General features: G+C 36.2%; 1 protein-coding gene across 2 annotated transcripts in view; it reads right to left on the bottom strand.

The window, feature by feature from the left end:
• The window catches only part of BLTP3B (bridge-like lipid transfer protein family member 3B), a 53,815-nt gene that overhangs the window by 34,871 nt on the left and 1,551 nt on the right, over window positions 1–17,393 (bottom strand). For both annotated transcript variants that reach the window (XM_005144401.2, XM_031044937.1), the window contains exons 2-3: window positions 2,583–2,745; window positions 1,280–1,318 (exon numbers count right to left, since the gene is read on the bottom strand). In XM_005144401.2, the coding sequence (XP_005144458.1) occupies window positions 1,280–1,318; window positions 2,583–2,745 (202 nt within the window). The remainder of the gene's footprint in view (window positions 1–1,279; window positions 1,319–2,582; window positions 2,746–17,393) is intronic.

The following is a 17,393-nucleotide window of genomic DNA, read 5'->3' as shown; positions in this document are numbered from 1 at the left end:
AATAAAGAATACCTGCTTGTCAACTTGAAACTCTGTTGGCGAGTTTGTTCATGGAGTTTTCTCCGAATCAGGCTAGACAAGTGGGTTCTAGTTACCTCCTAAGCTACGCAAAAAGGATGCTATTCCAATTTAATCAAACTCTCAGTAGGAAAAAATACCCTCCAAAACAGAGGAAGTTCAGTGATGTAATAAGGGGCTGAAGCTGGGACAGTTAAGCCATTGAATTCCCTTCCTTTAGAAGTCAAAAAGCCTGTTGTACAGCCTACCATTGAAGAGTGAACTTTTGTTGTCTATGTAATGCACTGTTCAAGGAAAGCCTTATGTAAAAAAGGTGACCTTGAAAGTTATCTTAGTCTCTAAGATCACTAATATAAGTTCAACAGCAGCAAAGCAAACAATCAGGCCTTGCTACCTTAAGCCAAAGTATGTAATCATTAAGAATAGCACAGCTTAAACCGATTTTCCCAATTTGGCAATTGCATCTTGCAGTCAAGAGGTTGATTCATCCCACCTCAGCATTACCACACTTTAAGCTCTGTGTGTCAAGGAAGAGGCAGTATAAACATTGGTACATTTAGGTACTGATTTAGAGCTAAAGAATTACAAGCACATTCAGGAATTCATGGCAAGAGTTGGAAGCATGACAGTTAAAGGACTTCATTCCTAGCTAAACACAATTAAGAAAGTTAAACCATCATCAAGCAAATCACTTCTGGTGCTACCACATTTCTTAGTATACTTAAAAATAAAGAACAAAATTAAACAAAAGCAAGGATTAGCATTACTTCTAATTATTACTGAGTCCTATTTACACATTTTACATCCTGTTTATATCCAGGCTGAATCCAAGGCTTTTACAGAAATCCTGTAAATGTTATGTGTATGAGACCTGCAGTAACTGAGATCATTTGGGTGAGTACAGATGTAGAATAAAAAAGCCCTTAAAAAAGATAGCTCTAAAAGACAGGCAGAAACTTGTATAAGGGTTAGATTAACTATTAAGTATCCTCCAGGTGAACCCAAATTAAGATGTAATGACTGAAGAACTTGCTAACAGTCAAACATTACAGTGATGATACCCAAAGCCACAGATTAAGAAAACAAACCTCCCAAAGAAAACATTAAAGCATTTTGTGTCTTGATCTGCCACTACCCAGTAAGCACTTTGTAATGGCCTGTTAATGTTTCAGTCATTTCTAGTCAAGTCAAAAGAACTATATAAACATTGAGACAAATCCTGCTACACGGAGTATATTTAGGAGTTGATCTAAGAACTTACCAAAGAGATAGGATGTGTTTTCAATTTTGTCCATGGTATCTGCAAGGCAAAACATTATTCTAAAGCAAAACAAACATTAAAAATACAATAAAAAAAACAGGAGAGGTTTAGACTGGATATAAGGAAGAAATTCTTTACTGTTAGGGTGGTATGGTACTGGAATGGGTTGCCCAGGGAAGTTGTGAATGCTCCATCCCTGGCAGTGTTCAAGGCCAGGCTGGATGAAGCCTTAGGTGATATGGTTTAGTGTGAGGTGTCCCTGCCCATGGCAGGGGGGTTGGAACTGGATGATCTGAAGGTCCTTTCCAACCCTAGCTATTCTATGATTCTATGATTCTATAAAATAAATATTTTGTTTAGCATCTGGTTTATGCAAACAAATTACATTTTCAATGCCTGAAGTCAATTGTATTACTTTCAAAATATTACATTTACCTTAAAATACTGTAAATTTATCCACACACATAAATTTTAGGTGTTAAAAACAGACCTTCAAAATTTATTTATCACTGAGCAGAAAACAGAGGAAGAAAATGGAATCTGTGTCTTTAATACTGAGTTGTCAAGCATGAGTAAAAGCAACACCATCTTCCACATTCTTTCCTTTAAAAGGAAAGAAAATCCACATTTGCACTGCTGGCCTACAATTGCATGCCAAAGACTAAAGAGATGCCAAAGTCTGATCAGATCATAACTGCTATCAAAAAGAAGTCATAGCTTCACTTCTTACTCTTGTAAGAAGAGTAATCTAGGAGAAATGACATACATTGGCTCAATACCTAGCAGCCATTAGGACCAAAAACACAACTTCTAGAATTAGACTGTTTCCACATTTCCCAGAGACCAGAATCCTTCAGAAAGATATTTTTGGAAATATGAAAGGAATAGGAGGGAATGCAATGGAAAGAGGGTGGTAAAGAGAAGAAATAACACATTTATATATATATATATATATATATATATATATACGTATGGTAATAATAAATAATTATAATAGACTCATTACCATGAGCAAATACATGCTTTTATCTCTACCCCTATTTTAGAACATGCAGGAATAAATTCTACTCAGACAATAAATAAATAATCACTCCATATCTTCATTTTTTCCATACATATTCAATCATCACAGGACTTTGATACAAAAGTTAGTAAGAAATTATTGCTGGTAACTATTCTCTCAAAAATTTTACCAAGCAATCATCACAGTTTTCTCTGAATACAAAGTTGCTTGAAATTTTACAGAGACAGAAGGGGAAAAAAAAATTGGTTAATTACCATTCTGGCACAATAAAATACTCACCCTAATAGATGCTTTATTGCAAAAGACCTTGTTTATAGCAAGCCATGTTGGAAGATCCAGCATGTTCTGAAGTACCTCTTGATCCAGCTCTAAATTGGTCAGCTGACCTTCCCCCTTCAATGTGCTCAGGTTGATCTTGTCAGGTGACAGATTTTTGGTGAATCTAAAAACAAACATGCACCTTAAATAAATGCAGATAAAGCAATTAGAACTGTTCCACACAGAGCTCACAATTTAACTTAAAGCAATGGTCAGGGGGGTAAGGAAATCATCAGGTGCAATCTCATCCTGAAAAGAAATGCTACCATTGAAATGCTTTGCCTCTCTGAAGTTTTGCATCTCAGTAACCCCATTTGCAAATACATGAGATATGAGACATCTTCTAATTTTTCCATCACGCAGAATAACAAATCCTTGATTCAAAGTATTTAACTATTTATTTTAAAATCTATAAGGTAGAGGTGAATCTACATCACTCTTTAGTTTTTCAAAAGGAAAAAAAAAAACCCTCTACAATTTATACTGTCATCCTCAGAGCAAGCAGGAGTGGCTAGAATTCACTCAGAAGGAGTAAAAAAACCTACTCCTTGTAAACAGTATATTTTTATATATATTTACAGTATCCATTAGATTTAACCACAATTTAATAATATAAGTTAGAAAAACACACACATATATTTACACACACATAAGGGCATGGTGTATATAAAATATTGGTTGAAAACTTTAAGGTCAATCTGATATACAAGGGCTAAAAAAATGTAACCATTTAAAAGAGTACATATGCAATACATTTCATTATACTTCAAAGGTGCTGTGAATGGCTTGTTGTTGTGATCTATGTGACTGTGTCAGACGGTTCACATCCTTGGGAGATAGCTAGCACAGCAAAAATCATGGGTACCCCAGCTGTAGCATTATACCTACCCCAAGCTATATAAAAGGCTATACTTAACCACACTTGAATTCTGCCATGGAAAATTGTTTCTGCCCGTGAACTGGATCTAATTCTACAAGAATGGAGACAGAACACCAATCTAGAGATAGTTCCAACATCCTTCAAACAGACAAAATATGAGCCATTCCTTCCCAACAAGGAGCAGGACAGGGAAAGCAATCTCAACAAGGTGCATAACTTCTTCCCTCCCCCTTCTACATATTTTTATTAATTCTTCTAAGAGTGTTGCTTTAAATTTATTACATTTCCTGCAGTCAGCAAAAGGAAAAATGCTCTGAGTGCTGCTTCATTCAGCATAGACAAACATAAGAAGATTTCCACCTGTAGGACTAAACCCTTCATTTCAAAAGTCACAGAAAGAAACTCTTTAACAGGTGAATAGTGAGAAGGTATTTCAGGCACCTCTAGCAGAAAATCTCTTCCTTCCACTTCCACAGATGGAATGTGACTCATGAGAGGATGCTGAAAAGTCTGTGGTGTTCCCCCAAAACCTATAGTAACTTCATAATATACAAACACCACATCTGCTTTGTCCAGAGCCAACTTTCCATTGAGGATGCCAACCCTTACATTTCTGTTCCAGTTTCCTGCTCCTTCTAAACTCAGTTGTTCCATAGAATACACTTTTGTTTGTCTGTTGGATATTTTCAGCACTCTAGAACTATTCCATACTATTTAATATAACAGGATAACCTTTAGTTTTATACAGCAGCCTCTAACCTCAGAAATAAAGATTAGAAGTTCGCCTATATGGGCAGCTAGCAATACAAAACACAATGTGATCATACTCATTATTTAGAATTTACAGGAATTCAGATATTCATGCATAAAATTAAATGAAGAGCCATGTGACAAAAAGGACAGCATTCTGAATGATAAATAAATAAATAAATAACAAGCCTTAAGGCAACCACAGCTCTCCAAATGGTATTGTTCTAGGATCCCATGGTACATCAAGCTAGGACATGCCCCACTGAGCCAGAGTACTTTGACTTTTCTTTCTGGTATGCTTCACAGTTAATGAGAAACTCAGGGAAAAGATGTGCCACAGACACACACACTCATGTTAGTATAATTATCACTGATAAAATTGTTGCCCAGATAAAATCCACTATTTAGTATTTTAATATTCTTTAAATTTTATTATTAAATGTTAATATTATTCTAAATATTATGGTGTTGGAGATGTTTTCTAATATTTATTGCCAGACAAAATCTGAGGAGTCAGCATGGCTTTGAATTTTGGCAAGCTATCTCTGTATCTAAAGAAGCACTGTACCTCTTGGCCAGTACTGTAACCTGGAATACTTATCTGCTTGAACTATGACAACTATCATATTTATGATACAGTTTTATGTAAAGCAGAGAAGTACTTCCCATAAAGTTAAGGTAGATTAATGTAATTCTGAATATGTAGTGATTAGAAATATTTGATTGTATCATGATGCTTCCTGATTAGAAACCTTTGGGGAAAACCATTTTAAAATTCTCTATGAGTTTTTCTTATAACTACTCAGAACTAACTGTCACCAACTTCATGATATGCACACGTTCTTCTCTCTGACTTGGCACATGCAAACAGCTCTGCCCCAGCTTGCTAACTGATTGTCACCATGGTGTTCATTCCTCAAAGCGAATTAATTACTCCTGAAAACTGGGTCAAACTAGGAGCAGAGGCCTCAACAATTAGGCCAGTCCCCTGCACAACATCCCATGAAATCCCGACTGATATTTCTTTCCTGGGGAACAGACCAAACATTAATACCCACTGCTCAGTGCATGAAGTAATAAAGCAGAAAAGAGAAAAATGAAAGGGAAGGGGAACAGGAATGGAAATAAAGGACATGGTCGAGTTCAAAGCTGTTTCACTGTTTTGCTGTGCCAGTAAGATATCACTGTTACTGAGGCAATACATCCTCAGTTCACTAATAACACAAGATAAGTCTTAGCAAAACTATTTTCATGGATTTAGTTTCAATTTTACAAGCACCCTTACTTTCTCAAAATATACGATTTCAGGTTTGAATGACTATATCCAACAGCATGAATTTCAATTCAGATTTAATATTCAGTTTCATAAGGTAGACTAATACTATAAAATATTTTACACTTTAAATGCCAGAATACAGAAAGAAAGTTGTGAATATCACAAGCAGCCTGACTTATCTCCTTTACGTATATATATATACACATACACACACATACATATAAAACCACATGCTCTAAATGTTACTGTGCAATTAGACTGATGGTTCAAATTTAATTTACAGAGCAAAGACTAAGAGTTTAGTGAAAAGCATAAAAAACTGCACAATAACAACACAGCAATAAGAATATGTACAGTAATGAATTAAAATCATTGTATTATCTCAGACCACAACAGTTCTTTAAGTACCTTCAGTTCTTTTCTTTCTAAAACAACTAAAACACCTACACAGAAGATGCATTTTTATTTTCCTTGCCCAGTTTTGTTTGTGACAATGCAGCCTCGAAGCTCTGAATGGAACACTCCACCATGCCTGCAGAGCAGATAGCCAAGAAGTGAAACTAGAAATAAAAAAAAACAGTAGAGAAGATGGGAGAAACACTTCTGTGAAAGCACAAGCTTATCGTTTGTCTAATGAAGGCCAAAGACCACATGAAGCTTGGAGGAGCACATCACAAAGGTTTAGAGAGAATACCAGATGCTTTCTCAAGTTCATCAACAGAACTCCAACCTCTCGATTTAATAGAGAAATTACGAAAGTCTGGATCCCATTTGGACCTGGGATTCTCAGCCGTTTTGCACATCTAATGAACATACAATCTTTTCCACCAGGCTCTACCATCTGCCTCCCCTGTTTTTTAAGTAAAATTCCTGCAGGGATTTGATCCTACATGTATGCTCTGATTGTGACAGACTATTAAATCAGAGTATGTGCCACATGTTTTGTTTATCATCTTGTTATGAACTAGAACTTCTTTAAAAGATGTGCAGTTCAAAACAACCGTCTCTGAAAAAGAGAAGCATGCCCTACCAAGGACTAGCAACTATATCAATAGTAAAAGAGCAGAAATGGAACAGATAACTGTTTTTTTTTTTCCCATTAGAGTTGGATTAACCATGTTAGTAGATTACTAAGGAACTCTATCATGACTTCTGAAGCAAGAAAACCAGTCTTTTTTCAACTGAGCTTCCAAGCAAGATACTGGCCTTCCATGACTAGGTAACAGAGTGAGGTCTGCTATCATTCTGCTCACTGTACCACTTCAAATTTTAAGACTTCTTGCTTAAATAGAAGAGGAACATAACTAACTCTTGTCAAATCTGCCACAGAAACAAAGCATTGGGATCACCAGTGTATGTACTGTTACGGATTATCTCCATCCCCTGCAACACCACAAATCAAAGCTGATTTTCATTAACTTGCCTGAACTTAAAAACAAGCAAACAAACAAATTAAATCCTTCCCACCTTTAAATAAGGAGGAAAAAAAAAAAAAAAGGTCACAGCAAATAATGTGCTGTAGGCAACATAATAATTCCCTCTCTTGTATTTTCTTTCCTGTTGCCAGAAGAAATACCAGTGTCTCAGAAACAAAACATCACCTGCAAATACTGAGTTCAGGAGCACTGCTATGCTTTTCTCCATGGTAGCATATCACAAGTACAAAATAGCAAGGTGCTTTTATCTACTTAGATGGCTGTAAGTCCTAGATGAGAAAAAGACAGACTCCTTAGATTAAAAAACAAGTCTAAGCACAATGACATTCAGAAGAGTTCTTAGCAGCATTCTGTTCTTGATCCAGGTATGACAAAAAAAAGAAAATAAAAGATGAGACAGACTACAGTCATACAGGATTAAAGATTCAGCTGCCGTTAGGTGAATGGCAGACAGATGAAAGACAAGACTTCACAGATGCAACAAATGATTGACCTGTATTCAAACAGTAAGGCACTAATAAAAATTCTGCATGAATGTAATAGACCAGGTAGGAGAGGAGGAAGAAAATACAAACCCCAATTTCTTCTGTAAAATATGTCTATTTTAATCTTTCAGACCTGTGAAACAAGATTAGAATCAAGCAACTCACACCTTTTCTTAGTAATTTAACTACTTCAACCAAAAGGCAACACAAAAGATTCTACAAAAAAAAAAATAACTATACAGTAAAGGCTTAAGGTTAGATGAAGAAATTGGTTAGAAGACTGCAAGAGCAACAATATCTAGTATGTCCAAAGGCATTGAATAGATTTAGTGATGCCCTAGAAAAAAATTGGTGAAATAACAGAAACCTGTGAGTGGATCCTGGCTGTCCTAGGGATTTTCTTATTTTAATGCAGTATATAAAAGTAGTATTTCACCCAGCAAGAAAATACTACCTATGGTTTATGTAAGATTTGGAGTAAATAACTTTTAGCTCCACAGGCTCAGATAAAATGTGCAAAAGCTGACAGGTAAGACTGAAGTCAGTTTATCTAGTGCACAGAAAACTGACCTTCTGAGGAACCCAAGACATCAACAAATAGCTCTGCAGCAACAGCTGACTCAATGATGCAAGATACTGAGCATCTGAAGATACAATTCATGGAAACTACTGGGTTCTAATTGAAAGATACGTTTTTAGGACATAAAGCTTTAAGATAAGAGACAAATGATGAAAAACTGCCTGGGATACATGAAGGCTAAAGTACTTCTACGCATAAAAAATGAATGGTAAGTAGTACTAAATATCACCACAAAATACAATGGCATGCCCTCATGTTGGACATTATATCAATTTCTGAAAATTTTAAAACTGACTTAGAAACAGAGGGGATAAATGAAAACGTGAAAGACAAAGTAAAGAGCACTGCACAAAAAGCTAATTGGATGCTTATTTATCTTCACATAAGAACAAAAACACAATCAAAACTAAAAAGGAACACATTTAAAGCCAGTAAAAGGAAACACTCATTGCAGAACATTTTAATGCCCGTGAAAACATCAGGATAGAATACAGTACCAAAACCAAAAGCTTAAAACAATTAAGAGGTATATCTTTATGCCTACAACACAGTAGGATTAACCAGACACATTCTGATACATAAATGCTTAAGTTCTTTACTTAAGAATAGTACATTACACTAAAAATCAGCAATTGTGAGAATAAATTTAAATATTTCTGACAAAAATACTTCCACAAACAATGGCACTCCTACAGCTTGCCCCAGGAAGAGAGCATCACCATAGCATTGTCAAATCTCACCACTACTTGTTAGCAGTCGGTGGGTAATCAGTATGCAAGTCTATAGAGGACATAACTCTGGCAGTCTCAAAGGCTATCCTCCAGCCTTTATCCAAAACCATCCGTATTACCAATGCTGTGACTTGCGTGGATACCCAAATACCACGCAGTTTCCTCCCAAGAAGTCCTAATAGTAGAAGAACTGCAAGGGCTACCATTCCCTCATTCTGCAGGCTATAGGGAACCACAGAGAACTCCTAAATGACGATACCAACTGAAGAAGCTATATCTGTCACCAGACTTTTCAAGTACACACCTCACTACTTGTGATACCTTCTCACACGCTTCAATTTGTACAGGAGAGTACCACCCCTTTAGTCACAGATAAATTGGCCACTTGACATGAATGCCTGTGTGCTCTATTTAATCACACTTTGAACTTCTGTAGAATCAAGGTCCCTTCCAACCCTTGGGATTCTGTGATTGTTGCGTGTGTATTTGGTGGCTAGGTCCAAGATGGAGAACCCTGCATAGCCTGCTGGATGTCCAGCATGGAAAGGATCTACATGATTTGCTGCACAGCATCTTGAAGAGGCACTCAGGGGCCAACCCTCTGGAGCATGACAGGGCATTCCTGTTTGCACACCCCACCTGGACCTACTGCTCTAAGATGGCCACGAGTTATAGCATACTAGTCCAAAATTCCACCTACCACCCTACAGCTTCAGAAAGTGGAACTTTCCAGGCTCTATACAGGATTTGAACCACCTAACACTCATGAGACCCTTTGACTTACCAGGGTCTAAAGACAGATCTTCCTTTCCAGACAAACCACAAATTAGGACCCTGATTCAACAGCCAGCCCATACTTGTATAACACATCCTGTGCAGTGTCAGAACATCCCCCTTGTCATTCCTGCCCTAGGAGGTAAGCACTGAGTAGCACATATGCTCTGCTGATACTTTACAAATAAGTGCTTCCATTTCATCACGACACAGGAGGACTTCAGCATGAACTCCTAATCCAGCTGAGCTCCTAAAGACAGCCTAGTACATTCACATATTCACCCTAGGGCCCATTCTATACCTTCTCAAATACTGACATCCCCACCAACTCTCTTGACAGTACATAAAGCTACAGTTAATTCTGTAATAATACATACAAGAGATTATTTTCTATTTGGAAAAACTATTGGTTGCTCTTTGTGAACAGGCAGAACTGAAACAGCTGCTGTCATCAATGACTATTATCTAATATGTCATGCAGATCTGCTCAGACATTTATGCACATGCTGAGCACTGTGCATAAATTAGGAGCTTACAAGATGATCATAATTCATGCAGTGTAAGTAAAATATTGCTCAAGCAAGACCAATATTAGCTTTGCTGTTCTGTGAGTCTTCTTACATATTACACAAGCACAGAAACGGTCAATATTATCAAACCACAAAAACTTGTTTCAAACATGACAATGCTAGACAACAGGCCTTAGAGCATATGCTGAGCGTAAAATAACATAAAATCCTTAATATACTAAATCATGCGTGGCAAAGTAATGCACCTTCCACACTGTAGACAGCAAAAATAACACCTCACGTTTTAAGAATTTGCTTACTCTTGATAACTAATAAATTCCACTCAAAATATAACATTCTGTATCCAATGCAAAGAAAAGCCACTTGATGCAAAATCATTTTCTAAATTTAAAATTGAGAAATGGTGCAGTGTAAAAGCATAATAATATCTGTCTTTTGAAAACTGCATCATTTATTACTGTGACATTAGCAGATATCTTTTTAATGCTAACTTATCAGATGTCACAACAAAATATTTTGATAAGACTAACTACAAGGACAATTACAAATGCAGCAGCTGCTCTCTTATATGAACTGGGTAAAAAGATGACTGATCCTTCAAGTATCAATACAGAGGTAATAAATATCAATTTAAGAAAAGGAATTAAGTAGGTGTAAATTATAAACAACAGAATTCAAATAACCTAAAGATATTGAGAAGATGATTACATTTAGAAAATAAAACATAAATGTATGTTTATAGTATTTATGTTTATAATGGGATTGAGGATTTACTTCATAAACCAGTTCTGCAAATTTAGTTTGGGACTTAAATAGTAATAAAAAACCCACACAAGTGCATATCAAACAATTATTTTTGCAGAGTTGTAAGTTACAAAAAAAACAAAAAACAAACAAAAAAAAACCCTAAAATCCAAACAAACCAGAGGAGAAAACCAGGTAACATTCTATAGAGCTCATTTCACTCCCAAATTTACATAAATGCATACCACCTCTTACACGTAATCTACAAACATGGGAGAGGGCAAGTTACCTGAGGACAAGGTATTCAGACAAAAGGCCCCTATTCCTGGTGAAAGCAAGTGGTCAGTTGCCACGGCTTCCGAGAAGCTTCTGGTACTCATTTTGGTAGTAAGGATATTCACAGCAAACCAATCTCCACCAGAGCCAGCTGGGATCGCTGCAGGGAATGGGACACAGGGGACACACAAGGGATCAAGTTCAAAGGGAAAAAGGAGTGATACAATAATGTAAGAGAGTTTTAGCTAAAGGTAACTGCAGTACAACAGTTTGTAACAGGTCATGACATTGTAGAACTGAAAAAAGAAACAGACTTGTGTAAAATGCTAGATTACCATGAGAATATCCCGGCTGTCTGATACAATACTGCAGCCTCAGTTAAGCAAGCAGCTTATGGAGAAAATTTTAATCATGCAGAAAAAGCCTATATAATATAGTCAAGTGGTTTCAGAGACAGTAAGTATATTTGGAATGTGAGAAGGAAGATAGCCTGGAGATAAAGCATAAACAGGTTTTTATTTTATTTGGAAATAGGAGATGACTTTTCAGTTTTGTTTTGCCTTGACCAAGGTTTCCTCAAGCCCACATGGATTTCCATCCACGGAAGCGTTCAAGGCTGGGTTGGAAGGGGCTTTGAGCACCCTGGTCTAGTGGAAGGTGTCCCTGCCTGTGGCAGGGGGTTGGAACTAGATGATCTCTAAGGTCCCTTCCAACCCAAACCTTTCTATGATTCTATATGATTCTATGATTTGCTCCTATTAAAGGTGTCTCAAATTCATCTATTCAAATTCACATTAAAGAAACGTAACTCTACAGGCATAAGAGAACAGGATTTCTCAGATTTGTTTTTGTTTTGGGGCAGTGCTAAAAAGACCTACACACACCTGATGTTCTGATTTTGCAGGCTATGAAATTTTAGCACATTAAGCGTCTCAAAAATTAAAACTTAGAATGTTTAATTTGGGAAAATGTGGTAACCTAAAATTTATTTCTTTTTTTCCATTAACTGTCTTCACTTTGAAAAGATGCTTCAGCCAAAAAATAATTGTTTTTGGCTACAGGAAAACACAAGCATTTGGGCAGTGCCTTTGGTGGGCAGTATGATGGGGTATCTGAGCAGCGTTTAAAAGATGTATCACTAAAATGAATTACAGATACCTTGTTACAAATTTATTTTTTTCATGTCTCCAGATCCCCAGCAATGGAAGCAACTACAACATAAGAACTGTTCCAGAAGTATGCAGCCCAAGTAACTTCCAGACTCCTGGGTAGTTGATCCCAAGGTTACTTCCGTGGGAGTTAAGACAACAGAAGAAGACAACTTGTCTGAGAAAACAGAAGCTCTGTCATTCTTAAGCTATATGACAAGCTGCATGGCAGAGCTGCTACAAAATATGTGCTGGGGGCATTCTTCACACAGGAAGGCTTGTACATCCATGCAGGGGAGCCTGGAAGTACTAAAAGCCATACCCCAAATTGAAGCCCTTTCTTTCCTCTCCTGCTTCTTTTCATGAAGAGAGGGGACAATCTGAACCCTGATACACCTGGTTTGTGGAACCAGCTCCACAAAGGTGTAGAGAATGACTCCTGCAGGAGCTACGATATGGTGAAATCTGGGCTCCCCTGCAAACAGCCAAAACCTTAGTAAGTTCTGTAATGACTTATTAGCAATTATTCTCGTGATTTGCAAAATTCTGATTTTCACCAGAAATTATCTAATCTCCTTTGGCCAATCTGCTCAAAAAAAAAAAAAAAAAAAAAAAGCAAAACCAAACCAAAAATACACTTTAACAGGCACCTCTCATTCTGGAAGCTTAGTACCTACTTTTATACCCCTCTGTATATTTTATACCATTCTCTGTATTTAAGAAAAAAAACACAACAAAAAAGACCACAAAACATCAAGGCTTCAGCAAGAGAAATAACAAATTTCAAAACATGTAACTGTAGGCTTTGTTTTTATTCTTACATACTCCATAATCATTTGAAAATAAGATGCAATTTTATTACTCACAGGCTTTACTCAAATACCGTCTCTTCCTAAGAATGCTATACACCATCATATCAGGTACTTGAACACAAAGTAATCTTCAAAATTATTTTTATTCTGAAGCTTATTTCCCAGCAAAACTATTCTGAGAAATGTTTAAAGGAAATGATCCTATACTATACAAGTAAAATGCTGCTAATTCCTGTTGACACTGCAAATGCATTCATTTTTATTTTGTATAGATAAGAATTATCTGACTTCAGCAAAGCTTCAGCAGAACTTTAATTGTACAAATAAAAAGTCTGCAGAATCCGCATCCAGATTTATAATACCTTTGCAAAAAAAATGTAATATAAACTGAAAACTAGAAATCAAATTCTGCGCATTTATTTTATTAACCCAAATGCTACTGAAAGCTTAAGACATCTTTCTGAGATGTAACACAAGATTTACTATTAAATCTTAATAAATGTAATGATTAAGAATTCTACCAGTAAATAAATTATTGCTCATTCATCTCCAAAATACATTTATAATTTCATAAAGCACCACAGCAATTTCAGTTTGGCCTTTTGGAAGACGTGTTGTTACAGAAGCTTAAAATGCAATACAATGCATGAAGCTACAAAAAAAAGAAGTTTTTACTGTTGTTGAAAAAAAAAGCACTTATTGATTTCCTTAAGCTCATCATAGCACTACCAACACATTCCCACAGACAAAACTGTTGGCATGAATTCTCCACTTAAATTGAAAAAGTACTGAGTTACAAACATAAAGGAATTTCAGAAATACAGGATTATAATGAAACTTTAAGTTGCTTTCTCCTCCTTCTCTTCTGCTATCTCAAGCAGTTCTGCTTTACTACCTGTGCTTTTTCAAAGTCATTCCTTTACTAGAAGCAGCATCGAAAGACACGTATTAGGTGAACACGTTCCACAAGCATCCAGATTCTTCACACATTCATTCAAGAACAACACAGATTGTTAAGTCTACATTGTGTTTTGCAACTTTCCCACATACTACACAAGCCAACAAAGTCAGTCACATAGAATACACTCACTAAAATCTTAAGTACAAGCAAAGAGAGAAGCTGGTTTACGCTTATTCTAAGAAAAGTACACACTTTATGTTATTTGGCTGTCACAAAATTAAAGTGACATAGAAATGGAATATACAAAACTGAAAATAAGCTAAAAAAATCTACTTCTTTTGCTACCAGCAGAAGTTTCAAAGCTCATCCAAATAATTTTAAGCATTCAGTTACAGGAAGGAACAAGCCCATTCTGGTCAAATAAAGGTATCATGCTGGTAAATTGCTAAAAGAAGTCACCTCAGGTCTCTTGAAACAGCAATATCCCTCACCAAGCAGGCATGTCTTACTGGTGTAAAACCAAGGTGATATGAAGGTCAAATATTCAAGTAAGACATGTGTCAGTGAAGTTGTGCCAGATGATGTAGGATATCACTGTTTACAGCAGAATCAGCTGATTCCTAACAGTCATGCCATTAGTATGTTACTTTCTGTAAATCCAATTTTCATATATGTTTTAGAATAATTTCCAACTATGAGGTGAAAAAAGTTGTAACAACAGAAGAAAATTGCAGTACATTTTGAAATCTTACTATTTTCACATCTATTGCTTCAGGTGAGCAAAGGAAAAGAAGGTCTAAATTCATGCAGAACATTAACTAATGACACAAACTGAAAACAATTTGGGTTTCTGCCATATCAAACATTGTAAATCTTCTTACTGTTTCCTTTGTGAAAATAGCAAGTAAGATTCAAAGAAAGTAAATTTAAAGGTTGAAATACGTAAAAATTAAATATGCATGAAAACATTGGTAAATTTAAGAGATAGTATCTAATTGAGATGAAGAATGTCATAGTCAATGGAGCTATTTAACTCCATATAGAAGCAAAGTTTGTAAACTTTCTTTTATGCTTCTTAAATATATTTTGAGAAACAAAACTGTTTTCCACAGACAGGCATGGATATTGCAGATGCTTACACAGAAGACTCAAGACTACACATTAACTAGAAAGGGAATTTCAGTCAATGATACTAAAAGCCAAAACCACCCAACCTCTGTCAATACCCGCCCTGTGGTAGATGATGCCCTTATAATCACAGATAGCATACAGGAACACTATTGTGAACTTGCATAGTGCAATGTAGAGTCCTGGGTATTTTTAACACTATTGTTCCATACAGTTGTCTACGAAGTCTAACAGGAAAAAGAAGTAATGTTGAAGGCTATGTGCTTCTATCCTAGCAGTGCACAGAAAAGAGCAGTGCACAGAAAATACTGCAGTAAGAAGCGCTGTTTAAGAAAAAATCTTTCACATATGAAAACATGTAACCACACATATGAAGATTCAACAGAAGTTTCAGTTCACTGGGGAAGACCTTGACACTAAGTGATCCCAACACTACAGAGAAGACTCCTCAGTACAGTATCTCATTCCTACCTTCGTACAAGATAAATGTCCCTACCTAGACAGACACTCCATTTTAGGGCACATATATTATGAAACAAAGACACTCCACCAACCACATTCACAAAAAGCCCTCTCCTCACACAATACGGAGCTGACGAAAACTCAAGCCTCCAAATGACAAACTCAGCTTCACAGATATCATTGAGTTTCATATTCTACACCAAGAACCACATAATCTGAAGGACAAAAAAATTTTGTTTCTCCACTTCCCTCTTTCTCATTTTCTACCACAGCCTTGGAGAAGAGCAATGCATCTTGAGCATAGAGGTCATAGCTTATATTTTAGAAGTTTTTTAAAAAACTGTGAGAAAGCTAAAAATTCATACCAGATCCTGACACGGGATACAGGTTTCTTACAAACTGAGTAAATGAACTCTGCTACCTTCACACTTCTTAGGACGCAATATAGAGAAAAACCTTTTGTAAAGGTAAAAGGTCATTCAGACAACAGAATTGTTCCAAAATTCAGTTTGGGTCTTCCTATTCTCAGACCTTAAAGACTCATACCTATGTAAAACTTCTCCCTAGCTAACAAACATAGAATGATAAGGCTCCTTCACAACATCAGTGTCCATATCAGTTCATCTAAAAGCACTGCAAACTGCTAAATGTGAACTACACTGCTGAATGACACAATACTTTCAAATTTGCATATACAGTATCTAGACAGTAAGAAAGCTGAAAACTGCTAACACATGAATGACAGATATTTCATCAGCCTTCATAAATCAATGATTATTTGGAGGAGCTAGGTAGATGACCTCCAGAAATCACTTCCAACCTCAACCATTCTAATATTCTGTGATTTGTGGCAGAAAAGTACATAATTCCCTGTAACTGAAGGTACAGTCTCGCATCTTCTATTTGTTCTCTGAAGTACATATTAGATTTGGCTTTGCTCAAACACAAAGAGAAATACAATCACCAAAAATGAAAGGAAATTGAGATAAAAGAATGGAAAGACTTGTTCTGCTATTACATATGGACTTCCAGTACATTTCAATCCTGCCGCTAATACCTGCTTTGTTGAAGATGTCAAACAAGCATTAGTTTAGAGGAGCTAGGAAAACTGCAGAACAGGCACCAATACAGTAACACAGTAGAAAGTGAAAAAGTCCTTTGGTATTAAAGGAAGTTCCTTATGTACTTGGCTCCACACTAAAATGAAAGAGTGTGTGAAGCCTACCTTATGTTCTTATAAAACATATTAAACAAAAATCTGAAAAAAAAGAACATTATCATATCTGTTGAAAAATCAAGTTCCTAAAATTTAAAAAGCCAACAGATTTACAGGTGCTTGCGTCACCTGAATTCTGTTTTCTTGTGTAACCAACTTCTGCAACCTCTGAAGCACCAGTTCTGCAGGAAGAAAAGATATTATCTAATCACATGATTAAGAATACCCATAATAATGGGCTTAATAATAGTGTGTATATTTTATACAGCAAACATGCTCAATGTCAGCATAGGGTGGATCATGAGCCTCAACTTCAAAGTGCACACCTCAGATTGTGAGACACATCCCATGTCATTTTTTAAAAAATATTAAACTTGTCACAATCATTTGATGTAGTCCAGTTGAATAAGAATTATCACATCACACAAGAAAGCAAACACAAATCTGCCAACATTAAAAATTTTAGTACTTAATTTTAACCTATTCAGCTGTTTTAAAAACTTGAAAAAAACAGCTCACGTTATCATGCCTAGTTCATAGGCACAGTCTACTCTAACCTGTAGCACAGAGACTAAAGACCACATCTTTTCCATACAGCTTGCTCAGTAGTGCTATAGGAAGTGAGCTGTAACAGTTAATTAAG

This window comes from Melopsittacus undulatus, chromosome 5 (genome assembly GCF_012275295.1).
Source record: "Melopsittacus undulatus isolate bMelUnd1 chromosome 5, bMelUnd1.mat.Z, whole genome shotgun sequence".
NCBI classification, from domain to species: domain Eukaryota; kingdom Metazoa; phylum Chordata; class Aves; order Psittaciformes; family Psittaculidae; genus Melopsittacus; species Melopsittacus undulatus.
The sequence above is the reverse complement of the archived record's forward strand: the minus strand, read 5'-3'. Positions and strand labels throughout refer to the sequence as shown.